This window comes from Geotrypetes seraphini, chromosome 4 (genome assembly GCF_902459505.1).
Source record: "Geotrypetes seraphini chromosome 4, aGeoSer1.1, whole genome shotgun sequence".
Lineage (NCBI taxonomy): Eukaryota > Metazoa > Chordata > Amphibia > Gymnophiona > Dermophiidae > Geotrypetes > Geotrypetes seraphini.
The window spans coordinates 260759726-260786545 of NC_047087.1; the positions used below are offsets into that span (position 1 = coordinate 260759726).

The 26820-nt window shown below is 42.8% G+C and overlaps 1 protein-coding gene across 6 annotated transcripts in view; it reads right to left on the reverse strand.

Moving 5' to 3' along the window:
- EXOC6 (exocyst complex component 6) overlaps positions 1–26820 on the reverse strand; it is a 254284-nt gene that overhangs the window by 100092 nt on the left and 127372 nt on the right. For all 6 annotated transcript variants that reach the window (XM_033941888.1, XM_033941883.1, XM_033941884.1 and 3 more), the window contains 3 exons: positions 9262–9373; positions 8807–8941; positions 2454–2633 (listed from right to left, as the gene is read on the reverse strand). In XM_033941888.1, the coding sequence (XP_033797779.1) occupies positions 2454–2633; positions 8807–8941; positions 9262–9373 (427 nt within the window). The remainder of the gene's footprint in view (positions 1–2453; positions 2634–8806; positions 8942–9261; positions 9374–26820) is intronic.

Genomic DNA, 26820 nt, shown 5'->3' on the forward strand with positions numbered 1-26820 from the left:
CAGCAAATCCCAGAGAATGGACTAAAAAGGTTAGAACACGGGGATACAAAAAGTAAGACAAAAAAATAGAAGCTTTCCAATCAGCAAAAACATTTATTTGAAAGTCTCATTCAAGAAAATACGAAGTGTAAGGAGTCAACTTGGCCACATTTTGGCAAAGCAGCTTGTGTCAGGAGTCAACAAAAGACCTCACTGATAATGTAGTCTATGAATGATTGTGAACAGAAGGAGCAAAAAAGCAAATAAATTGTAGTGCACATCACATGGGGCAGACAACATTTTGTGCATTAACAGCCAGATTCTGTAACTGGCACCCAAGTCGGTGGTCTGTCAATCATTTCAGGGCACCAGTTACAGAATCACACCAAGATAGGCAGCCCACATTTCAGCCACTTATCTTTGCCGCTAGACTGCAGCAGCTGATCACGGCAGGGAGATTTCTCCCCTTCCCATCAGCCCAAGTTTGAGCGCCGGTTACAGAATCACGGCTTTGGGGAGTCCCTGCCGCAATCACCTGATAGCGGCTGCAGCAGGGAACCCCCGAACCCCACCACAAGTCAGCCAGCAGGAGAGATTCCCACTCCCTCTTGTCGGCACTGCCCCCTCCCCCCCACCGCTAACATCCCCAGCAAGAGGAAAGCCCAATCCCTCCTGCCGCCAACTCCTGTTAACATCCCCGGCAGGAGGGATGCCCAATTCCTCCTGCCGGCATCTCCCCCGAACATCCCAGGCAAGAGAGATGCCCAATCCCTGTGATTGATGGAATCTGAGGAATTTCCTGTGTTCTCAGATGATGGGAATGTGAAGCTAAGCTTCAGTCAAATCTAAGACAGCCAGAAATTCTCCTAGCTGCACTACTGTAATGACTGAGTCAATGGTTTCCATCCAAAACCAAGGAACTCTCAGTACCATGTTGACATGCTTGAGGTCCAGCAAGGTCTGTGAGCTGGTCTGTTCACTTGTGGACTGAAATGGTGAATTTCTACCTTGTGTATAAGCCTGGGGTAAAGGCCTGAGATGGAAAATCTCCTTGTCCCTTAGAGTGGAACAGATGCCTATTCTTGGGCTGTGAAGTTTCTATGCCCTTCTGTCCCAGGAAGGTGGTTTACTCTCCCTGATAGGCCCATTGCCTTTTTCCAATCCTGGAGGCCTGCGTAGGAGCTAAGCCTAAAAGCTCCTGCCTCTCCTTCCTGTGGCTCATGGGTGCTCTTCAGCTGGGTACTCTTCAGCTGCGCAAATAAGACATGATATAGGGCTCTTAGGGTCTGAGCACTCCATTTCTACCAATTTTGAGGCAAAACGTGGTGTTTTAAGAAAGTTTGAGAACTTAGAAAAAAGCTTGGGCAATCCAAGATGGTCACCATGGCAGCATTTTGATGCCAAAAAATAGCTTTAAAATGCTTCCGGGCCAATCAAAAATCACTCAAAATAGGATTTTAAGGGGGAAACAAGGTTCTACCTGTAAACAGTCAAATCATAGTTTTTCAGATCCATCCCAATTTTCTCCATAGCCTGTACTCACAGATCATGTGCAGGGGAAAAGGTGCTGCAGCCTGCCTTAGCTCCTTGATAGAGTAGCTGGATCTGGAGGGGTTTTCTGCCTCAATCCACCAGTCAGCTGTCATGCGGAGATCTTCAGGTTGCCAGTCGGACCTCAGTCAGACTGAACCTTCAACCCCCCCCCCCCCAGCAAACATGGCTGGAGATATTAGAAACATGGTAAAATTTTGGTATGAAAAGGCATTATACTATTTGCCGATCAGTTTAGAACTGTAGAAAACCTGAACTGGAAAGGACCTGAATATATAGCGATTTGCATTTTATGCATATAACTACTGTTCCTAAACTTAACTCACCTTGAATTACTTTTGAAATAGCATGAGCTAACTATTAAAACATTATGCCATTGCATGAGAAGTCTTCCATCTTCAATCAACTTTGAAATACATCACTACCAACTGTCCCTCTAAGCTTTGCAGAAGTCCTCCAACTCACTGCTACCAGTAGGGAGGCAGAACTTAGCTGTCATTCATAATTGAAAATATGTCAAAACAGCACCCTCAATGGTAAAAATTTAGGTGGAGGGTTTCCACACAGCTTAAAGGATCATTGATCACCACATATCAAAAATCATTTGAGAGAAGTTTAGCTTTATGTTTATTTAATCACATAATGCACCACCCTTCTTAGAACCAAATCAAAGCAGTTTCTAGGCTCTATGCACATTAAAGTACTGACTTAAGCTCTTTTTGGCTCTAACTAGGAAGCAATATAATTTTTAAAGGACCCCACACACAGAGCGCAATCTGTTCACTAAATGAAGTTATTTGCTATTACTGTACATTAACCTATTAATTATCTTTTACAGAAGCAAACTATAAATGACCCAAATTTATAAATGAAGGATTGTTTTGATTTAAAAATAAGATGGTTGTTCAACTACATTTACTTACTGGTAAGTGAGTAAAAACTTGAAATGTGCTTCTCAAGAAATTAATGAGGTCCATTAAATAACCACTTGCTCTTCCATCAGGCTCCGACATTGTCCAGTCATAATCAGCAAGCTGAATAAATTCATCAATTTTTTGGTTAAGCTTTGTGTAGATCTCCCCTTCTGCTGCATGTCTTGCATCCTAAAATTGGAGGGATAATAACTAATTAGCAAGCCATTTTTACATAAACCTTTTCAGAATCTAAAAAAGTCTTACTATTTTGAAACAATGACAAAATGAAAAATTCTGACTATTTCACTTTTGAACATCTCAAGTCACTGGATTTCAGTTGCAAAGGTTTAAAGTTTTCTGGTAAAGTGCACTTGTACATAGGGCATCAGAAAAGGTCGTTGAGATACCAGTCCCTGAGGAACAGAGAGACCCACACTGCTGCTACGCAGGCTTGGAGAAGCTACTCTGCCTCTATTGTTACTATCACATAACACACACCTATAGAGGGCAATTTTATAACAGGTTGCTTATGTTAATAGGGCAAAAGGTGCTTATTTTATACACATAAGCACCGGTATGTTTATTCTGTAACATCAGCATCTAGACTGCAGGTGCCGACATTTATGCATGTAAACAACCATCTCACTCGAATTCTTTTCCTCGTCTATTGTATAAGTACATGCCAGCTTGCACTGCACATACTTTTAAATATGAACTAATTTTATAAATTTCATGTTTAATATCTGTTTACTGTCCCAGAGTGAGGCTTCTCTGATGGGTGACACAGCCTCCCATTCAGAGGACCAAAAGCTTTCAGCTATGGATCAGGTAAATGGTACCTCTGTCCGCTGACTTTTTAGGGCCTCGGCCCTCCTGGAGATCATTACCGAGTCCCTCCAAGAACTGAAAATAGACCCTTCACAAACCCCATCTTTGCAGTGTTTGGACTCAACCCACATCTTTTCTGTGACATCTGGATATGAGAGTCTCAATCACAGAGCCTTGGGAGACCCCTGAAGTCTCCCTTAGAGTGGCTAAAACTATAGCTAAACTGTATCCCATGGATCAGGAATTCCAGCAAATGTTTACTACGTCCAAAGTGGATTCCCTGGTAGCCCAGGTAACCAGATGCACTTCCTTACCCAGTGAGGGAGAGGTGGTTTTAAAAGATCCACAGGACCGCAGAGTGGATATAATCCTTAAGAGGCAATTTGAGGCTTTGACCTTAGGAGTCTAGGCTGCTTATGTTAATAGGGCAGAAAGATGCTTATTTTATACACATAAGCACCGGTATGTTTTTTATAAAATATTAGCAAATTCTGTAACATCAGCATCTAGACTGCGGGTGTCGACATTTATGCACGTAAACAACCACCTCACTCGAATTCTTTCCCTCGCTTATTGTACAAGTACATGCCAGCTTGCACTGCACATACTTTTAACTATGAACTAATTTTATAAATTTCAAGTTTAAAAGTGCTTAATATTAGAGATGTACCGAATAGCATAGTTTAGTATTAGGCCAAAAATAAATAACGAAAAATATTATTCAGCTAAATGTGACCTTGCTCAAATCACTTAATCCCCATTGCCCCAGGTCCATTAGATAGAGTGGGGGCTCGCCAGGATAGTTAGGGAATAAAGCTTGAGTACCTGAATAATTTGTAATCCACATAGAATGGTAAGATATGTGGAATATAAATTTTTTTTTTTTTTAAAGAATAATGGGCATTCAGCTTTAACATAATAAATGATAAAAGTAGTAATGTGAAATTAGAGATCAACGGTCTGATTCTGTATAGGACGCCTGGTCTCAGAAGCCAACGGGCGTCCTATATAGAACTGGGCCTAAAGCAGGCTAAAGTAAACCCGATTCTCTAACCGACGTCCATGTTACAGATGCTGGTTAGAGAATCTGGTTATTGTAGACGCACCCGGTAAGCTTATCGTGGCAAGGGATCTCCCTGTTGCAATAAGTTTAGCAGCCACAGCTGCAGCCACCAGACCTCCCGCCCTCCCAAACAAACGCGGCAGGAGGGCTGCCCAATCCCTCCTGCCCAGAACAAAACCAGCAGGAGGGTGTCCAATCCCTTCCCGAACAAAACCAGCAGGAGGGTGTCCAATCCCTCCTGCCAGAACCCCCCAATGTAGATTCGGTGATGACCCCCCGGCCCCCTCCTCTAACCAGGTCTTCCCATCATGCGGCCAGCAGGTCCGCCTCTGTCGGAATGAGATGGGCCTGCTCCTTCCCAGTGCATTGTGGGATGCACCGGGGAGGGGCCTAAGGCCTGAATGGCCCAGGCGCCTAAGGCCCCTCCCATGAGCGGGGCCTTAGGCACCTGGGCCAACCTAAGATTCTGGTCTCTTTTTGCCTTCTTTATTAGCACCTTGCATTTAACTTGACATTCCTTATGCTGTTTACAATTATTTTCAGTCAGATCCTTCTTCCACTTTCTGAAGGATTCTCTTTTAGCTCTAATAGCTTCCTTCACCTAACTCCTTAACCATACCAGCTGCTGTTTGGTATTCCCTTCCTCCTTTTTTAAAACATAGAATATAACTAATTTGGGCTTCCAGGATGGTATTTTTGACCAACATCCACGCCTGATGTATATTTTTGACCTTTGCAGCTGCACCTCTAAGTTTCTTTTTTACCATTCTCCTCATGTTATCATAGTCACCTTTTTTTAAAGTTAAGTGCTATTGTAATGGATTTCCTGTGCAAACTTATTCAAGGGATTATATCAAATCCGATCATGTTGTGATCACTGTTATCAAGCAGCCCCAGCATCATTACATCCTGCACTAATTCATTTGCTCCATTAAGAACTAGAGCTATTTCACCTCTTGTCGGTTCCTGAACTAGCTGCCCTATAAAGCAGTCCTGGATTTCAAGGAATTTTATCTCCTCAGCATGCCCTGATGTTACATTCACACAGTCAATATTGGGGTAGTTGAAAATCACCTATTATTATTGTGTTACCCAGTTTGTTAGCTTCCCTATTTTCTGATAACATTTCAGCATCTGTCCTTTCATCTTGGTCAGGCAGACAGTAGTACACTCCTATCACTATCCTTTTCCTCCTTACACAAGGAATTTCTACCCATAGGGATTCCAAGGTGTGTTTCTGCTCATGTAGAATTTTCAGTCCATTTGATTCAAGGCTCTCCTTAACATATAACGCCATGCCTCCACCAATTCGATCCTTCCTATCACTACAATATAGCTTGTACCCCAGTATGACAGTGTCCCATTGGTTATCTTCCTTCTACCAGGTCTCAGAGATGCATATTATATCTATCTTTTCATTTAATGCAATACTTTGCTTGTTGCTGTGTACATTTTATATGGTGCACAACCATTGCTGTCCCCTTCCTGTTCTTTTCTGCTGTAGTAGAATACTCCAGCCAGGCTAGAAGCTCATCTCTTTGCCTGCGTGGGAGGCCTGCCATGTACTTAGCCATTCTGATGCCAACTTTCTGCTAAGAAGAAGGTGAGAACACAGCAGGCCTTCTCTGCATCCACACAAATACCACAATGGTGGTACACAGCAGGAAAGGACATTATCTGGCTGATATTTAGAGTGGTTTAAGTGGGTAGAAGAGATTCTGGACCACTTAAAATTGCCTAGGGCTGCCCAATCGCCAATATTCAGTGGCACTAAACTAGACAGACAATAATGACCCAGATATGATGAAAACTCAATGTGTAACAAGATAAACACTTTCAATGGTAAATATGGTGATATCCAATGGTATAAAACAGATACAGCATAGGCAGACTCAATCAGAAAATGAAGGAAAAAAGCCTCAGAAAAGGCCCTCCCACCTCACCGGCAAAAAAAAACCTTCACTATAGGTTGACGCCTTATGCTGTGTTGTGCTATGCCAATGAAAATAATAATAATAATAAAGGATAGAGGAAATAATCCACTTGTCTTCAAGGTGGCCAGCGTTTCACAATTTTATGCTGCCTCAGGGTGTATCCCGACCGATCAGACTTCTTTCAGAACGGACGCTTTGGTCGGGATACACCCTGAGGCAGCATGAAATTGTGAAACGCTGGCCACCGTTGGTGTATCGATCAGTGAAGATAAGTGGATTAGTTTCCTCTATCCTTTATTATTATTATTCTCATTGAAAGTGTTTAGTATTATTATTATTTACCATTGAAAGTGTTTATCTTGTTACTAAACTAGACAGAGCCACTGAATATTAGCTAAGATTGCCCATAAAAAATGGGCAAGTCAAGGGCAGTACAGGGGACAGCACTACAGAGGAGCCAGCAGCTAGGCGGGTCCCAACAAAAAGCTGTACTAAGTAAGCTATGCGGATTGCAACACTGAATATTGGCCAGGACTTGTATAACTTTAAAAAAAAATAAAGTAGCCTCTGTGATCCCCCTCACACTGCCCTTGCTTTCTCCCTCCCCCAGTCAGCAACAGTCACAAACCCCCCACTCCAAAGCTTGATATGCATCATGGTCAAGTGGGGATGATGGGGAAAGAAGCAAAGCCCACTCACTCCCACCCGTTTTGGCTGTCACAACTTCTTGTGGCAGCTTGCATTGGTACACAAGTACAGATCACAGTAGCTATTTTATGAAGAGAGCCACAAAGGGCAGGAGTGAGCTTTGCTCTTGCCACCAACCACCACACTGGACTACCACAGGTATCAGGTAGGTCTGGAGGGATCCTCTCTAAACCGAGTGGGTGGGGGGTTTGTGATGATAGCTGGCTGAGGGAAGGGATAAGGAACAGAGTGGGGGGCTGCATCAGATGGGAGGGGGATGCAGATGCTAAAAAAAAAAAAAAAAAAGTTACGTAGGTCCTAAATGATATTCAGCTGGATCCCGCATAAACTCCCGATATTCAGTGCCAGTACCCGAACATGGCCCAGAACTGAATAGCTGGGGTACTGTCTATGCAACAAGATCAACCATCACTGATACTACCGTGCCCTGCCATATATTCCATACCATGTCATACCTAACACATATTCATGCGCTGTTATATACTATCTTGTCATGCCACGTACTGTCATGCACTGTCACTTCTGATATTTTCACACTTTACCAGATATTCCATGCTATACCACACCTAGCATATATTTTCATTCATAGGTATGTATTTGTACTGCCATGCTTCTGTATGTATTGTTGTCTGCCATACCATGTACTGTCATGCATCCTAATGCACTGCCATGCTCTGATATGTACTGCCTTACCACGCTTTGTACTGTTAGGTACTATAAAGTACTGTGAAGCTCTATTAGTTACCACAATGTACCAAACTCATAACATAATCACCCCATGCTGTATGAGGTCTTGTTCTGTCATATCCTATTAAGTATTGCCATGCTTTTTGAATACTATTATCCTCCCCTATGGCCTGTCCTATCATGTGAAGACCTAAAATGTACCATCATGCTCTACATTACTATACCCTATTCTACTTTATTATGTAACCCTGTTATGTCTTATTAGGTATACCCTATTATGCTTTGCGTATTATGTATGTAAACTTGTAACCCGTTCTGAGCTCTTCTGGGAGGATGGGATATAAATCCACATAAATAAATAAATAAAATTCTGCCCTTAGTTATCAGCATATTTAAAAACAAAATACTGACTGCCTCAGGCTGAATATCTACCCCTATGTGATGACTACCGGTATTGTGGTAGAGGGAACCAGAGAAAAAAAAAAGATAAGGTGCTCAGTGGGGAATAGGGAGACAGAAAATCCTGAAACAAAGGAAGGGGAAGGGATAGGAAGGTGCTGGGATCCCCACTCCAAGCCTAGCATCATCCCCTCCAATTTCTCCCTTCTTCGCTGGACTGTAGGAGAAGGGAGAAGACAGACAGGAAGATACTAGACTGGAGAAGCGGATTGAAGGGAGGTCGGAGAAAGCAGAAAGATAGAAAAAGTTATTTTATATTTAATTTATTAAATTGAATATGACTGCTTTGGGAAACACACATCTCTGATGTACAAGCAGACATGCATACATATTGCCTGTCTCTTAATTTTTCTGTAGTAAGTAGTGCTTACAGGGTAATATAACTGAAAATTTTGTACATCACCTTTGATTATTAAAGTTCCCTTGTTTAGTGAGCTTATAATAATAATAACAAGGTAGCTGGCATTTTCATTCAATGGATTTGTAATTATTTATTCATAGGACTTTAACAATTTTTAGAGCAATGTGCCTGTCTGCCCTTCTTTTGAGGCTAAGTTCTACAATACTCCCAAAAATATTTTTAGGTTGAGGGATGAGTTATATATATTTTCATAAGTTTACTTGAAACTACTGTGATATGAAATATTCTAATAATGAAACCGCAATGATAATATTTTACATACCTTAAAAGTAGAAAGCCCATAAAGCCTTGTGGTATGGACTGTCTCTGGGGAAATATTTGTGATGTTTGTTATAAAGTCCTCAAGGTATTTACAGGCTTGTTCCAGTTGTGTTGTGTTTATGATGATTTGCACCAGCTACAAACACAAATACATCCATAAGATGCTGCAGATCCCTTTCAATGACACCTGATTGCTTCTAGCAACTATACTACTACATGGTAATCACTATATTACAGGATACAACTGATTAACTGTTCATTCTAACAACTGATTGTGATGGCATTTCATTAATAATAATAGGCCACAATCTTTAAAACAGACTGAAATGTAAACGTGTTGTCATGAATCATGAGCCTATTTCATTAAACATGTCAGTATAATACATACTCTAACCACATCTCACTAAAACTGACTTTTGGCAGATATAATTTCAGGGCTGGTATTTCATAGCCTACCTCTGTTAAACCTATGTGTGGCTTTTTAATGAGGTTCTGTAAACAACCACTTAATGTCCTGGTCAGCAGCAGATTTGTTGATTTTCTAAGCATGTCATCTATTTCTGTTGAACTGAGAAGATAAAGGTTTACAGAGTTAAATACACATTAAAAATGAGAGAAGTATTTCTATCTAGGTCTACTATCAGAAAAAAATGCTGAAAGAAACTAATAAAAGAGAAACTGGCCTAGCTAGCTACATCTCAATGCCCCAATCACCTGAAAAGAAAACTTTATAAATGGATCAAACTCTTGCAAAAAAGGAGGCCAAACAGCTAACCAATACAAATCCACAAGAACAAAAAGGTTATTTAAAACAAACTGTGTTAACCAATGGAAATAGGATAGAGATTAATGGCTTTTTACATTTAATTTTGTGATTTTAATTTTCAGGCCTTCTAATTGAAGACTTTTTAAAATATATTAATCATTCCTTGAAGCAGGCTGCAAGAATAGTACACAAACTAGGGCAAGGGTTTTCACACAATCTTTCCTGAATCAAAATTCTCCACAAACTGGCTATCTGATGCCTGCCCTCTCTCACCAAGGTTCAGTTTGGCACATTATTCCGCAGTGTTTCCAAATATGATTTTAGGTTGGAAGACAAAAAGCATTTGCATAGCTAGCATTTGGCACAAATATTTCCAGCTACAATCTACCCTCGGAAGAAAGGTGGTACAAGTGTGTTTCTTCCTTACCTCCCTCCCCCCGGGCAGTGAGACTACAAGCAGCATAACAGTAAAAGCATTACAGGAAGTTTGGAGAGGACAGGAGCTTTCAGCATACACAGATGCTCAAGCCCTGTGCCAGCCAGACATGATGCTTTTGCTGTTATGCTTGTTGGAGCATCAAACCTTAGGGAGGAAGGTAAGGAAAGAAACAACTTGAGGGGGAGGGAAGGAGAGAGATGCTGAAGACCACAGAAGGGCGGAGATGCTAAAGAAGTGAGAGAAAGAGAAGAAGACAGAATCTGAATAGGTAGGGAGAAGAAAGGAGACAGAATCTGAAGAGACTGGGGAAGAGAAGGAGACAATCTGAAGGGGGATAAAAAGAGCAAGATGCTGAAGGAGAGGAGGGAGAGAAGAAGAGAGATGCTGGAGACCATGAGGGGGAGGAAGAATAGCATTACAAATACCACGGGGGAGGGGTTAAGAGATGCTGGAGAACTATGTGGTGGTAGGGAAGGTAAGAGGAGATGCTGTAGTCAGGGGTGGAGCTTCTCTCCTCCCAAACCAAAGGTATTCCACTGTCCATGGTACAAGTGATCTTGCATACTCTACTCTCCTAAATGTACATTGCCTTTGAAAACTGATGCAAAGCTCTCTGGTACAATGTTGATACAAATCAATGTTGATACAAATCATGTCAATGTAAACAATGAAAATAAAGTTGGAGATGACCTCTGATTAGCTGAGAGAGAGGCTGATGTAAAGGAATTGCAACTACCATATTTTTCGCTCCATAAGCTACACTTTTTCCACCCCCAAAAAGGGGGTGGAAATGTAAGTGCATTTTATGAAGCAAAAATATAAATTTGTTAAGTCCGCTGCCGCCGCTCATCTTTTAAACCCCCCCTAGCTGCTGCATATTTTAACCCCTCCAACGCATATTTTTAACACCCCCCCGCCGCATCTTTAAAACCCACCCGCCTAATACCATCATACCTGGTGGTCCAGTGTATTTCCCGGCCAGTGGCACACAGGCCAGAATCACAGAGATCAGGAGCAAGCCCTCCGTGCTCCCGCCTGGGCCCATGCCGATCTCCGAATGGCTGTAGTCAGCTCTCGCGGGACTCACGAGAACTGACTGCAGCCATTTGGAGATCAGCGCGGGCCCAAGCAGGAGCGCAGAGGGCTTGTTCCTGATTTCTGCACTTCTGGCCTGTGCGCCGCTGGCTGGGAAATAAATGAGATAGCCATCTAAGAAGGAAGGAATTTAAAAAGGTACCAAGGGGGTATGATTAAAGGTAAGGGTGGGGGATGATTAAAAAAGGTACTGGGGGGGATGATTTAAGGTACTGGGGGGGCATGTTGGGGTATGGGGATAATGATTTAAGGTATTGGATAGCATGTGGGGGTATGGGGGAATGATTTAAGATACTGGGGGGGAATGTGGGGGGTATGGGGCCTGCCTGCCTGCCTGCCTGTCACTAGGCCTGCCTGCTCTGTGCCCTGTCCCTGCCCACCCTGGCCTACCACTAGACCACCAAAGGCAGGGACAGGGTGCAGAGCCTGGCAGGAAGAATTTGGTTCAGAATTTTCCTCCTCTATATCTAGGGTGCATCTTATGGTCAAGTGTGTCTTATGGAGCGAAAAATACAGTATGCTCTCGAGTAGCAAATCAAAAAGACTGGGTCAATTTAGCAGAGGCAGACGCTTGAGGTTTCTGAGGATGTTGTTGCTTTTGTTTCTTTTGTTATGGCCTAGACGAAGCAGAAGGCTTGGCCGAAAAACACCTCTGATGAAGTCTTTTTTTATTTAAAGATACTTTTCACACTTAAGTATCAAATGTATGATACTTCTTTATAAAGAAGTATACAATTCAGGAAACATCAGAGATTCCCCCTGTTAATCCTTTGTGTTTCCCAAGACTGCTTTCTTTACTATAATTACTGTAGTTCAACCCCCTTTCCCTGTTGTATTATGTTGGTCCTTGTATGGTTTGATATGTACTCTTATTTTATAATAATATACCCCATTTTAAAGTGTACATTGCTTAGAAGTATTATAAGTGATATAATCAAATTTTAAATAAACCTGAAAAAAATAAACCTGAGGGCTTGGTCTTGCTGTGGAAGGCTTGGATTCAGGTTTAAGTAAAGCATCCCAAAACTTTTCATGGGCAGAGAGGCATTTTCCACCGAGAGGCCTCTTTTTACTGCTTCCTTGAGACGCTTTACTTTTTGCAGCAATCCTCGGCGAACACAATATACAGGCACTTTGTTACTTATCTTCATTTTTATAATGGTATGTCCCAACCTTTTTCACCATGGACCCCTGACGAAGGTTTGTCCGAAACACGGACCGTGTCGGGTCCCTTGATTGGTAAAAGGGTTTTATTTTACTTATTTGCATTTTAATTTTGGTACAATAAATTTTTGCCTGCATCTTGTACACAGTCTGCAGTTTTGTTTGTTTCTCCTGCTTGGTTTTTTCTGCAGACAAAGTTGGACTTTCTCCTTTGTTTTGTTGCCCCATTACAGAATGAGCCATTCTATTAGTCTCCATCCATTCAGAGGAACAGAAAACGAAGATCTTAAAGTTATATTTTACAAAGAAGCAAGCTCCTTTTTGTGGCCAAACAATATCTATTGTATGTTTTCTAACGTATCTAGACCAGTGATTCCCAACCCTGTCCTGGAGGACCACAAGGCCAATTGGGTTTTCAGGCTAGCCCTAATGAATATGCATGGAGCAGATTTGCATGCCTGTCACATCCATTATATGCAAATCTCCCTCATGCATATTCATTAGGGCTAGCCTGAAAACCCGACTGGCCTGGTGGTCCTCCAGGACAGGGTTGGGAACCACTGATCTAGACCAATTCAAAAAAGGATGAAGGCCTCCCTGTAGCTAAGATCTAGAACTCTAGCTGTTAGGAGGTACATTCTTAAAGTTTGGTTAATTCTGATGGTAATGGATATGTTTTATGGATTCTTCTCAATTAGAAGAGGAATTTTTTTTTTTAAGAAAAAGAGCTATTTTTTATTCTGTTGTGTAAACTGCATAGAACTTAATGGTATTGTGGTATAGAACTAAATTTTTATGTTATATTATATTATATTTTATGTTATTTATTTCATCAGGTTTTGTTAAAAAAAATTGGAGTTCTATAATGTAATTTTGGTTCCTATACCCTAGTTTCTTTTTGATAAGTATTGTAGATTAGAGAATGACACGGGGAAAAATTCTGTCCCCGTCACTGACCCGTCCCCGGACCACCATCCTCTTCACCGCCCTGTCCCCGTCTCTGCCATCCCGTTCATTGCCCCGTCACCGTCCCCGCTGTCCCTTTCACCGCCCCGTCCCCGTCTTCTCCTCTCCATCCCTCCCCAGCACCTTTCACGTGGTCCAGCAGCTCCCTCCCGCTGGCCAGCTGTGCATTTTCCTCCCTCCCTCCCTTTCCCTTACCTTCTCTTCTGGCGAAACTGGCAATTTGTATAAGGCTATGCGCTGAATTACAGCCGGAGCCTTGAAGTCGCGTTGGGTTGCATGCAAGAAAAGTCTCCTCCGATGCAACCGGAAACAGGAAGTTGAGTCAGAGGAGACTTTTCCAGCAGGCAAAGCAACGCAACGCAACTTCAAGGCTCCGGCTGTAATACAGTGCATAGCCTTATAGAAATCGCCAGTTTCAACAAGAAAAGGTAAGGGAAAAGGAGGGAGGGAGGGAGATGCATGGCCGGCCGGCCAGCGGGAGAGAGGAAGCTGCTGGATCGAATGCTCGTTCACGCTCCTTCACCGCTCATGCTAACCATTCACCGCTCCACAGGGTGGTAAATGGCCTTGTCCCTAATCTCGCGGTGACCTTTTTTTTTGGTCACCCTTTTGGCGGGTAACAACCACCGTGTCATTCTCTATTGTAGATCAAGCATGTCAAACTCATGGCCCACAACAAACATTTTTGCAGTCCAGCCAATGTAATCCAATAAGGCAAAAATAGAGTCGAAAAATTTCTCCTGTAATCCATCGGCGCCGAGCAATCACCTATCTAAACTAGTCAAAAACAACAATACAACATACGAGTATAACCAGTTGCTTATTCTTATTAAGTACTACAATGCGGATGCCTTTGGTACCCAAGACAAGTTCGTGCCTCTAGTCATAACGCAACATTTCTCCCCACTAATACTAGCAGTGAATCAGACAATAATAATATCTACCACACCATTAATCTTGTATTGACTTGCTTGGTGTATCTAACAGGAAATATTTTGCCTTTGGAATACAATAAAAATATGAGTATAGGTTTATTTATGTTACACTTATTAATTCGTGCAATTATTCTGTGTCTGGTAAGTTAATATTTAAGAAAAGATATTGATTTTTATCAAAATGTTTTATTTTTTTGTGTTAACAATTACTAGTTTATTTCAGCTCTTTGTATTCAGTATATCTTTATCAAAACCAAGTGGTAGTAAAACTAAATGAAAAATTGCTGATGAGCATCGAAATTTCCAAGAAAAGTAAGAATTGGAGTATTTTTGCTGTGAAGTAAACGATAAAATAATTTGCTTGATATGTAATAATGCTATTAGTGTGCCAAAATTATATAACATTAAATGGCACTATTAAATTAAAATAAGACAATTATAAAGGATTAATAAGAAAAAAAAAGTTGAAAGAGCTCAAGTTGGGACTGAAAAAACAACAGTTCATGTTTACTACAGTATCACACGAAAGTGAAGTAGCGGTACATGCAAGCTACGCCTTGTCGGAGTTGATAGCTAAACACTCAAAACCTTTTATTGAAGGTGATTTCATCAAGGAATTTCTAATTAAAGTTGCAGAAATTGATTGTCCTGCGTGCCCTGGATTGGTACATGGAATATTGCTATTCCTTGGGTTTTGGCCGGGTACTAGTGACTTGGATTGGCCACCATGAAAATGGGCTACTGAGCTTGATGGACCATTGGTCTGACCCAGTAAGGCTTTTCTTATGTTCAGGTTTTTCAAACAATCTCTTTGTCTCGAAATACAGTTGCAGAAAGAATTACTGATTTGGCCAGCAATTTAAGTGATCAAATCAAAGCAAAATCATCTAGTTTCGAAGCTTTTTCCATTGCCTGTGACGAGAGTACGGACATTGGGGGTGTAGCTCAACTAGCTGTGTTTCTTCGTGCTTGCGACACAAATTTCAACATTTTTGAGGAATTATTGGAACTAGTACCGATGTGTGGCACTATAACAGGACAAGATATATTTTATTTATGAACTTCTGCAAAAAATACAATTTACCTCTGTCAAAACTAGCTTCTGTATCTACAGATGGAGCTCCTTCAATGGCCTGAAAAACCAACTGTTTTCTGGCATTACTGAGATAAAACCCAAAGTGAAATATATGAAGGATCCAAGATTCAAACATGAATTGCATTATACATCAAGAAGTATTAAGCACAAAGGTAATAAACATGGAAAATGTGTTGACATTTGTCAAAAAATAATCAATTTCATAAGATCTTGAGGCTTAAATCAGCGACAATTCTCTGCTTTCTTAAGTGAATTACAAAGCAAATATTCTGGTTTGTCCTACTTTACCGAGGTACATTGGCTATCCTGCTTCAAGGTCCTTAAATAATTCTGGGACTTGAAAGAAGAAATATGTCAGTTTTTAATAACTAAAACCTCAAGACACAAGATTGTTTTCTGATCCAGTATGGTTACAAGATTTATCCTTCATGGTTGATATAACTAAACATTTAAATGATTTCAATTTAAAACTGCAAGGAAAAAGATCAGATAATTATGAACATGTTTGATCAAGTTAAAGCATTCTAATGTAAGCTAGTTCTTTAGGAAAAGCAGTTGAAAAATGAAGATTTAACACATTTTCTGACATTCAACAAACAAATCAAGTTTAGGTGAAATTGCATCGTATCACAAATATACAGAAAAAATTTTAAGCCTTAGAACTGAGTTTGAAACAAGATTTGAAGATTTTAAATCTTTGGAAGACAAGTTTTTTTTTTGTTTTCTTCGATTTTCTCAATAAACATAGAATCAGTACCTAATCATATGCAAATGAAAGCAATTGAGATCCAATGCAATTCCGATTTGAAGACAAAATACAGTGAATTTTACAAATATTTGCCAGACAGGTTTGAAAATACTTGAAAATTTGCATACAAAATTATTTCCATGTTTGGAAGTACTTATCGGTGCAAACAGTTATTTACACCTATAAAAGGAAATAAGTCTATCAGATCACTGCAGACAAAATTTTCCCCAAAATAGGAAAAATAGCATCAGAGAAGAGATGCCAAGTGAAAGGGGATAGATTCCGTACGAACGTAAGGAAGTTCTACACCCAGAGTGGTAGAAAACTTGAATGCTCTTCCGGAGTCTGTCAGAGGTGAAACACCCTCCAGGGATTCAAGACAAAGTTAGACAAGTTCCTGCTGAACCAGAACGTACACAGGTAGGGAAGGCTAGTTTCAGTTAGGGCGCTGGTCTTTGACCTACGGGCCGCCACGTGAGCGGACTGCTGGGCATGATGGACCACTGGTCTGACCCAGCAGCAGCAATTCTTATGTTCTTATGTCAGGAAGAAAATATTAATTTTATCTTTGCTCTAGTTCTTTTTTTATACCTAAGGGCTCTTTTTACTAAGGTGTGCTAGCGTTTTTAGCGCACACAGAAAATTACCGCGCGCTACACTTTTAGAACGCCAGCTCAATGCTGGCGTTAAGGTCTAGTTCGGGCGCTATTCCACGCATTAAAGCCCTAGCACACCTTAGTAAAAGGAGCCCTAAGTTTCTATGAAAAATGATGTTTTTGCTTTTTGTGGCCCACATAAACTTAAACCTTGTTTATTTGGCCCATGTCAGCCTTTGAGTTTGACATGCTTGTTGTAGATTATTATGTGCATAAGATAGGTATTGATGCATCTCCTTGACGTGGAGTAGTGATTGTTTATTTGTATTACTCTTAAGTATGAAGCTTATTGCTTTTTATTAATTTCTTTATTATCATCTTATCTTAGTTGTTCTGCCATATGTATAATTTAAAATCAATAAATACAAAATAAAAAAAACCAGGAAGGAACTTTTGTATGTTTGCTAGCAAATATTTAGATAGGAGCTAAATGAAGATGCTTGTTAGCATGTGTCAACAGTAAAGATAGTCAATTAGGAATCTGTGAAATCAGTCATTTGCATTAATTAACAACAGAAACTGGCTGATGAGCTCTAAATAGCTTCCAGACTTCTGCTTTTAAGACTGATCCTCAAATGTTAATTTTTGTGATTTAAACCAGATCTGGGGGGGGGTCTTAAATGAATAACAAATAGAGATCTTTTTGCAAATACAGTAGCAACATCATTTAGCAGGCCAATGTATTTTATTACGGAAATCCATGCTAACAGTTTATTCCTATCTATCTTTAGCAGTTGCAGATAAGTAGCAGCATCTATTCAAAAATTGGTCCTTTTCTCATGATGAATCATGCCACGTAAACCAATGCTAAAACCCTACAAAATTATAATTAGGGCTTTGGATTCTAGGGGTTTATCAACTGTAAATGTATATGTTTATTTTCAAGCCAACTAGGGGCTTAGAGGGATATTAATATTGTGTATATCAGTGGATTGGTGTGATTCCATTTTTTACATGATCAATAAAAAATTTTAAATTGGTATACTTTTGCTCAATCCCTATCATCACCCCAGCAGTCATACTCCTCAAACCTTGCTCATCTCGCTACCTGATTCCCAACAGTCTTCCATCTCATATCTATCCCTCTCATGCCTCTAAATACCACATATATCTGGCCCACACAGATGCACAAACACATCCCCATAGATACCCCACTTATATCTGCCATATATACCTATACTCTCTATTTCCTGCCAAACAACTGTCGCAAAAACCTCCACACATCCACCCACAAATTCTAAAAATAAAATACAAGTTAAAACTAATTTAACCTAAAACCAATAAAGTCCATTTTCACCTCAATTCTACAATCTGTAGCACATGATTAAGAAACAGTGGTTCTCAACCCAGTCCTCAGGACACACCCATCCAAGTCAGGTGTTCAAGATACCCACAAAGAATATGTATGCATACAGAGTAGGAAGTACATACAAGTGTGTCCCATTCATATTCATTGAGGGTATCCAGAAGACCTGCAGACAAATGTACAAGGCTATGTTTATTAAAACAATTATTTATGCGAGCCCGAGACCTAGTGTCGAAGGGCATAATGTAATACGGGGCTGGTGAGCCTCCGTGTTAGCGATCGATGGGGCGGTCGGGGGGGGCGGTCGAGTCAGCGTTGCGGCTGATTGGCCTGCAAAAGGCTAAAAGCCGAATTTAAATTTCATTGGTGGGCTGAGGCGTGCACGGGGGAGCTGAAGGGATAAAAGGGGAGGGCTTGGAGGACCTTAACTGTTCGGGTCCTCCAAGGCGGTTTTTCCCTCCCACCCTCCCTTTGTTTTGCTTGTTTTAGGGAGAAGCTCGGGGGCGGATCCCCCGAGCTACTCGGTCATTGGGGCTCATCGGGTGATGAGCGGTGGGCCGGCGGGGTGCCGTGCCTGGTGGGTCAGGTGACCCGGGAAAAAGGGGCATGAGGGACATGCCACCCCTCAGACCCTTGTTGAAGTGGCAGGGTCGAGGGCACAGAATGCTTTGTTTGGATAGCTCGGGGGGAGCTCTTGGATTTATATTAATTGTAGTTGTAAAAATATGTAAACATGTTGTTTTGTATCAATAAACTGAGCTGCGGCTAATTACCCATAAATAGAGTTGTTGTGTCTTATTGAATAGTTAGGATGGGTACCTTTGGTAAGGTTGTGCTTTGAGAAAAGGAACAAAGGAGCTCATCCAGATCCAGTTATTAATTGCGGTTAATGTCAGCACCTTTTTACAAACCAGGGGACCCAACAAGGTCCGTGTTTCGGTTAACACGTCTTCAATTAGGGGTCCCTACCTGTTGGAACTGTTTGAAAGAGCCTGGAACTCTTGATCACATGCTTCTTCACTGCACTATGGTTCATTCCTTTTGGACTCGTATATGGGACACCATAAAATCTATTACCAAATAGCACAGTTACTTACCGTAACAGGTGTTATCCAGGGACAGCAGGCAGATATTCTTGACTGATGGGTGACGGCACCGACGGAGCCCCGGTACGGACAATTTTAGAGTGATTGCACTCTAAGAACTTTTTAGAAAGTTCTAGCTCGGCCGCACCGCGCACGCGCGAGTGCCTTCCCGCCCGACAGAGGCGCGCGGTCCCTCAGTTAGTATAAGCCAGCTAAGAAGCCAACCCGGGGAGGTGGGTGGGACGCAAGAATATCTGCCTGCTGTCCCTGGATAACACCTGTTACGGTAAGTAACTGTGCTTTATCCCAGGACAAGCAGGCAGCTATTCTTGACTGATGGGTGACCTCTAAGCTAACAAAAAGAGGGATGGAGGGAAGGTTGGCCATCAAGAAAACAAATTTTGTAATACAGATTGGCCGAAGTGACCATCCCTTCTGGAGAATGCATCCAGACAATAATGAGATGTAAAAGTGTGAACTGAGGACCAAGTAGCAGCTTTGCAGATTTCCTCAATAGGAGTGGAACGGAGGAAAGCTACAGATGCTGCCATTGCTCTGACTCGATGGGCCGTGACAGAACCTTCCAGTGTCAGTCCGGTCTGAGCATAGCAGAAAGAAATGCACGCTGCTAGCCAATTAGACAACGTGCGTTTAGAAACAGGACGTCCCAATTTGTTCGGATCAAAGGACAGAAAAAGTTGGGGAACTGATCTGTGGGGTTTCGTACGCTGCAGATAGTAAGCAAGAGCCCTTTTACAATCCAAAGTATGCAGAGCTTGTTCCCCAGAATGAGAATGAGGTTTTGGAAAGAAAACCGGTAGAACAATGGATTGGTTGAGATGAAATTCCGAGACAACCTTGGGGAGAAACTTTGGATGTGTACGCAGAACCACCTTGTCATGATGAAAGACCGTAAAAGGTGGATCTGCAACCAGTGCATGAAGCTCACTGACTCTCCTGGCAGAGGTAAGAGCAATAAGGAAAAGTACCTTCCAAGTGAGAAATTTGAAAGGAGAAGTAGCTAAAGGTTCAAATGGAGGCTTCATTAACGCTGAAAGAACCACATTGAGATCCCAGATAACCGGAGGGGCTTTAAGAGGTGGTTTCACATTGAAAAGCCCACGCATGAACCTGGATACCAGGGGATGAGCTGAAAGAAGTTTTCCATGGACTGGCTCATGAAAAGCTGCAATGGCACTGAGGTGGACCCTGATGGAAGAGGACTTCAGGCCAGAATCAGACAAAGAAAGAAGATAATCCAACAACGTCTCCACCGCTAGGGAAGTGGGATCAAGATGATGAAGAAGACACCAGGAAGAAAACCTCGTCCACTTTTGATGGTAACATTGTAGAGTGGCTGGTTTCCTGGAGGCATTCAGAATGGAACGAACGGGCTGAGATAAAAGAGTATCAGTCGAGTTCAGCCCGAGAGATACCAAGCCATCAGGTGTAGAGACTGGAGGTTGGGATGCAGAAGGGTTCCCTGCTGTTGCGTAAGCAGAGAAGGAAACAGAGGAAGAAGAAAAGGTTCCCTGGAACTGAGTTGAAGTAGAAGGGAGAACCAATGTTGCCTGGGCCACCTCGGGGCAATCAGAATCATGGTGGCTCGTTCCCTCTTGAGCTTGAACAAGGTTCTCAACATGAGAGGCAGAGGAGGGAAGGCGTACAGGAACAGATTCGACCAGTCGAGGAGAAAAGCATCTGCTGTTAGACGGTGTGGAGAGTAAAGTCTGGAGCAGAATAGGGGCAGCTGATGATTGTGAGGAGCTGCAAAGAGGTCTATCTGAGGAGTGCCCCATTGATTGAAGATAGAGTGCAGAGTTACAGGATCGAGTGTCCACTCGTGAGGTTGGAGAATTCTGCTGAGTTTGTCTGCTAAGGAATTCTGTTTCCCTTGAATGTATATAGCTTTCAGGAAGAGATGATGATCTATGGCCCAAGTCCAGATCTTCTGGGCTTCCTGGCATAAAATGCGAGAGCCTGTCCCACCCTGTTTGTTGATGTAGTACATCGCAACCTGATTGTCTGTGCACAACAGAAGGACCTGAGGAAAGAGAAGGTGTTGGAAGGCCTTGAGGGCGTAAAACATCGCTCTGAGTTCCAGGAAATTGATTTGATGTTTCCTCTCCTGGGCTGACCAAAGACCTTGAGTCTGGAACTCGTTCAAGTGAGCTCCCCATGCATACAGAGAGGCGTCGGTGGTGATGACTAGTTGATGAGGAGGCTGATGGAACAGAAGACCTCTGGATAGATTTGAGGATACCAACCACCATTGCAGAGACTGACGAAGAGATGATGTCACAGATATGTGTCGTGAGCAAGGGTCCGACGCTTGGGACCACTGGGTCGCAAGGGTCCATTGAGGAGTGCGCAGGTGAAGACGGGCATGAGGTGTGACATGAACTGTGGATGCCATGTGTCCCAAGAGCACCATCATTTGCCTTGCTGAGATGGACGGCAGAGGAAGTACCTGGTGACATAGAGACTGAAGGGTCTGAAGATGATTGGATGGCAGGAAAGCTCTCATGAGGAGTGTATCCAGGATCGCTCCAATGAATTGAAGTCTCTGAGTGGGAATGATATGGGATTTGGGTAGATTGATCTCGAATCCCAGAAGTTGTAGAAACTGGATGGTTTGGTTGGTGGCCAGAAGGACCGCTTGGGCAGAAGTGTCTTTGATCAACCAATCGTCCAGGTAAGGAAATACATGCAGGTGGTGAGAGCGTAGAAAAGCCGCCACCACAATGAGACATTTGGTGAATACCCTTGGAGATGAGGCAAGACCGAAGGGCAGCACCTTGTACTGGTAATGACAATGATTGATCATGAATCGGAGATATGGTCTTGAGGTTACATTGATCGGTATGTGAGTGTAAGCCTCTTTGAGATCGAGGGAGCATAGCCAGTCGTTTTGATTTAGAAGGGGATAAAGGATGGCTAAAGAAAGCATCTTGAATTTTTCTTTTACTAGATGAATGTTGAGATCGCGAAGATCCAGGATGGGTCTGAGATCTCCTGTCTTTTTGGGAACTAGAAAGTAGCGGGAGTAGAATCCCTGCCCCTTTTGATCTAGAGGAACTTCCTCTATAGCGTTCAGAAGGAGGAGGGATTGGACCTCCTGAATAAGGAGGGCTGATTGAGGACTGTTCAAAGCAGACTCTTTTGGCAGGCTTTGAGGTGGGAGAGTCTGAAAGTTGAGAGAGTAGCCGTGGCGGATGATGTTGAGGACCCATTGGTCCGAAGTGATTACTTCCCACCGGCTGAGGAACAGAGAAAGTCGACCTCCTATTGGTTGAGGCAGGAGAGCAGGAATAGGGATACTGGCTATACTGCGGAGAATGAAGTCAAAAGGGCTGTGACTTTTGCTGAGGAGGTTGTTTTACAGCTTGTTGCTGTTGCTGTTGTCTGGGAGGCTGACGTTGCTGTTGCCTCTGACGCCTAGGTTGTTGAGCAGTGGTAGGCAATGGACGGGCTGTGAAACGGCGTTGATAGGCCGATTGCTGCCTGTATGGTCTTGGCGGAGGAGGCTTCTTTTTATTCTTGAGCAGGGTATCCCAGCGCGTCTCATGAGCAGAGAGCTTTTGTGTGGTTGAGTCCATGGAATCCCCAAAGAGCTCATCCCCTAGACATGGGGCATTAGCTAACCGATCTTGATGGTTAACATCAAGCTCGGATACCCGAAGCCAGGCCAAACGACGCATAGCTACTGACATTGCTGTCGCTCTGGATGTAAGTTCAAAAGTGTCATATATGGATCTCACCATAAACTTACGCAATTGGAGAAGAGACGACAAGCATGTGTGAAAAGCGGAATGCTTTCGTGAAGGAAGATATTTCTCGAAAGAAGCCATGGTGGTAAGGAGATGCTTTAAATAAAAAGAAAAATGAAAAGCATAATTACTAGCCCTATTAGCTAACATAGCATTTTGGTAGAGCCTCTTACCAAATTTATCCATGGCCCTTCCTTCTCTGCCAGGAGGGACAGATGCATATACACTGGCTCCTGAAGTCTTTTTAAGGGTGGATTCGACAAATAAGGATTCATGTGGAAGTTGAGGTTTGTCGAACCCAGGAATGGGAATTACCTTATATAGAGAATCCAGTTTACGTGGGGCCCCTGGGACAGTTAAAGGAGTCTCTAAATTCTTATAGAAAGTTTCCCTCAGGATGTCATGAAGGGGAAGTTTCAAAAATTCCTTTGGAGGCTGATCAAAATCAAGGGCATCCAAAAAAGCTTTAGACTTTTTGGATTCAGCCTCCAAAGGAATGGACAAGGACTCACACATCTCTTTCAAAAAACTAGAGAAAGAGGAAGTGGCCTGTTTGGAGGATGGGTCAGGGACAGCCGAATCCTCCTCCTCTGAGGAACATTCTCCTTCAGAAAGAAAGGGTTCCTCTGAGTCTCCCCACAGATCAGGGTCCCTTACATGGGAAGAATGGTCCCGAGACTCAGGTGTCGACGTTTGCATGTGTCGGGTTTTGCGCATCGACTTACCCGACCTCATCGATACCGTGTCCGGAGAAGTTATCGGACGCACCGGTGCCGAAGTCTGCACCGATTGATGGTGAGCTCTCGGCTCCGGTGCAAGGACTGGCATCGATACCGATGAGGTTAGGTGAAGCGGTACCGAAACAGTGGAAGCGGTTAATACAGGTTCCACAATCGGTACCGATACAGGTTGTTCAACAACCGGTACCGATGGCTCGGTGCGAACTGGCACCGGAAGGTTCGGTGTCATGATAGCAGGAAGGAGTCGTTCTAATTGCTCCTTCAGCTGCACCTGAAGGATGGCCGTAATGCGGTCATCGAGGGATGGCACCGGTACCGCTTTTTTCTTCTGCGGTACCTGCGGTGCCGCTCGACGCCCCGGAGATGAGGAGCCCGATGTCGAGGGACTCACCTCTATAGGGGCGGAGCGCTTCCGCTGGCGTCGAACCGGCGGCAGGATTGGGCTCACTGCACTCGAGGCCGGAAGACGTTCCAGCGGGGAAGGCTTCTTAGCCGGCTTACCTGACTGTTGGGATGCCGGTGTGGAATCACGCGGCGTCGAAGACGAGGGTGCCGACTGAATCGGTGCCGAAGCCGGAGTCGAGGGAACGGGGTCGGACATCTCGGCACCGAACAACAATCGCTGTTGAATTAAGCGATTTTTTAAAGTTCGTTTTTTCAAAGTAGCACAGCGGGTGCAAGAAGAGGCCTGATGCTCAGGACCCAAACACTGTAAACACCAGTTGTGTGGGTCCGTGAGAGATATAGGCCTAGCACACCGCTGGCACTTTTTAAAACCCGGTTGAGGGGGCATGAAAGGAAAAACGGCTTCCGCCAAATCGAAGGCCGAGGCTTCGATGGTGGCAGAAGGCCCCGCCGGGGAAAACCGAAAATTGAAGAAAAAAAAAATGAAAGATTTTTTTTTTTTTAACAAAATAAAAGAAAGAAAAAAGGCAAATTAAGCCAACGTTTACGCGAGCGGGAAGGCAAGATAGGAAAAAATTTCAACAGCCGTTGAAAACGCGTCTTCTTAGCTCCGCGGAAACTAAGAAACTGAGGGACCGCGCGCCTCTGTCGGGCGGGAAGGCACTCGCGCGTGCGCGGTGCGGCCGAGCTAGAACTTTCTAAAAAGTTCTTAGAGTGCAATCACTCTAAAATTGTCCGTACCGGGGCTCCGTCGGTGCCGTCACCCATCAGTCAAGAATAGCTGCCTGCTTGTCCTGGGATAAGTTCAGAAGCTATTTCCATAGACATTATAATCCTTCGTTCTCAACACCCTTGTTTCGCACTATCAAACTGCCCTCCTAAACTTATTGACACCATGATTGTGACAGCTCTTATGCACATTTTGAAAAATTGGAAGTCACCCACACTACTAGACTACACCTTTTGGTGGAACTCCTTGAGCATGTACCACAAATTCGAATCATATGCATATGAAAAGAACACGATATCTCGTTTATCTACAAATTTGGTGCGAAATAAATCACCTTGGTCATTCTTAGATTCATATGTTCATTCTGCCTTGTAGACACTTCTGCCTCTCTCTCTCTCTTTCTCTCTCTTTTTCTTTATCTCTCTTTTTTCTTTTTTATTTCAATTCATCTTCTCTGCTTTTCTATCCTTTCTATTTCTTTTCTTAGCAGTTTCAAATACTCTGAATTCTTCTTACTAATCTACTATATGCAAATAACAGCAATTATGGTTTCTTTTGTTTCTACATCACTATTTCTTATTCAATTTTTATGTATTTGAACTGCTTTCTGTATATTACTTATAATATTCAATAAAATTAATGAACTAAAAAAAAAAAAAAGGGGGTCCCTAATTAGTAAGGTATCAAATTGAACCGCAAACAAAAATAAACATAAGCTTGTATAGTCCGAAAATAATTGCTGGCAAAAGATCGTTGTATAAACTTGCTGGGAAGCAATGGAAAGAACGCCGTGGGAAAGTGAAAGTCAAATAAGCAGCGTCATCAACGTCAGCGGACACCTAAGCTGAGATCTTGTATGTATGTCTGCAGTTCCTTTTTGTTTTGGTTTGTGCTGTTTTTGTTTCACTGCAGACTGTGTTGGATTGTCTTTTTTGTTTTATCCTGAAGACCTGACAGGTTGGGTGTGCACTGAGGACTGAGCTGAGAACTCCTGCTATAAAATGCTACTAAATTTAAAATCAACTAGTGCCAATAAACCATATACTACTCAAACATAAACTGAGATTTTGGGGTAAAAAAATGATTCAAAAAAATCTCAGGAAGGACATATAAAACTCCTAAAACTAATGAATTATGCCCAATTAGAAACCATAGGAGTGAACTGATACATTTTGAACCTTGCTTAATGGTTGTTTATAAGTGGAGTTTTTTTGCCATATGAAAATGAACTGAGGCTTTTTCTCCACTTTTTTTCTTGTTGTTTGTGTGTTAACTGAATGAGCGGGTCTTTGTACGAGTGCAGTGGGTAGACCTGGTAGTGTCTAGATAGGTCCCTCCTATGGCTTCCAATAGGGCATAATTCATTGATTGATACTGCTATTCTCTACCCCCCAATGACCTGCACTACTATCCTCCTCCACCATCATCTTTCTCCCGAAGATTGATGCTAATGTCTTCCCCTCCTCTCCAATGACTAGCACTACTATCCTCCACCCCCACCTACCCCCCAGATGACCAGTGCTACTGTCCTCCAATAACCTCCCCCCCCAATCAGCATTGCACTTACAGTTTAGGTGCTCAGGAAGCCAATACCAACGCTATGTGCTGAGCTGGTGCAGAGCCTTGAGCATCTGCACATGCTCAAGGCCTGCTGGACCCCTTGATGGTGTTTAAGAGGCCTCAAATGACCTCTCTCTGCAGCAGCTGATATCGGCTGTTGTCCGCGGGGATGCATGTCTGTAGTGCCAAAAGGAGCCCTCTGACCAAGACAGTCCTCCACCTATTCCCTCTCAATGCTCAGAAAGAGTGCACAAACCGAACCCTGCCCTACTGCTAAAAACCTAACGCCAGCTCAGCTCAGAGCTGGCGTTAGGATGTCTGAAGAGAGATCTCCTGAGATTGTAAGCATCAGAATGTGGGCGAGACTGCTCTGAGGGGAGGGGAGGATCTCAGGATCATGAGAACACACATCCGTAATGAAGGCATAATGTATATCTTTATGTCCTATTCACTCTCCTCCCTGCCAGCCTCCACTCCTAAGCATAGGCTCCCTGCTCCATAGCTTGACTGGGCATGCACACAAGAGCTGTGCTTACCGCACAAATCTTGTGCAA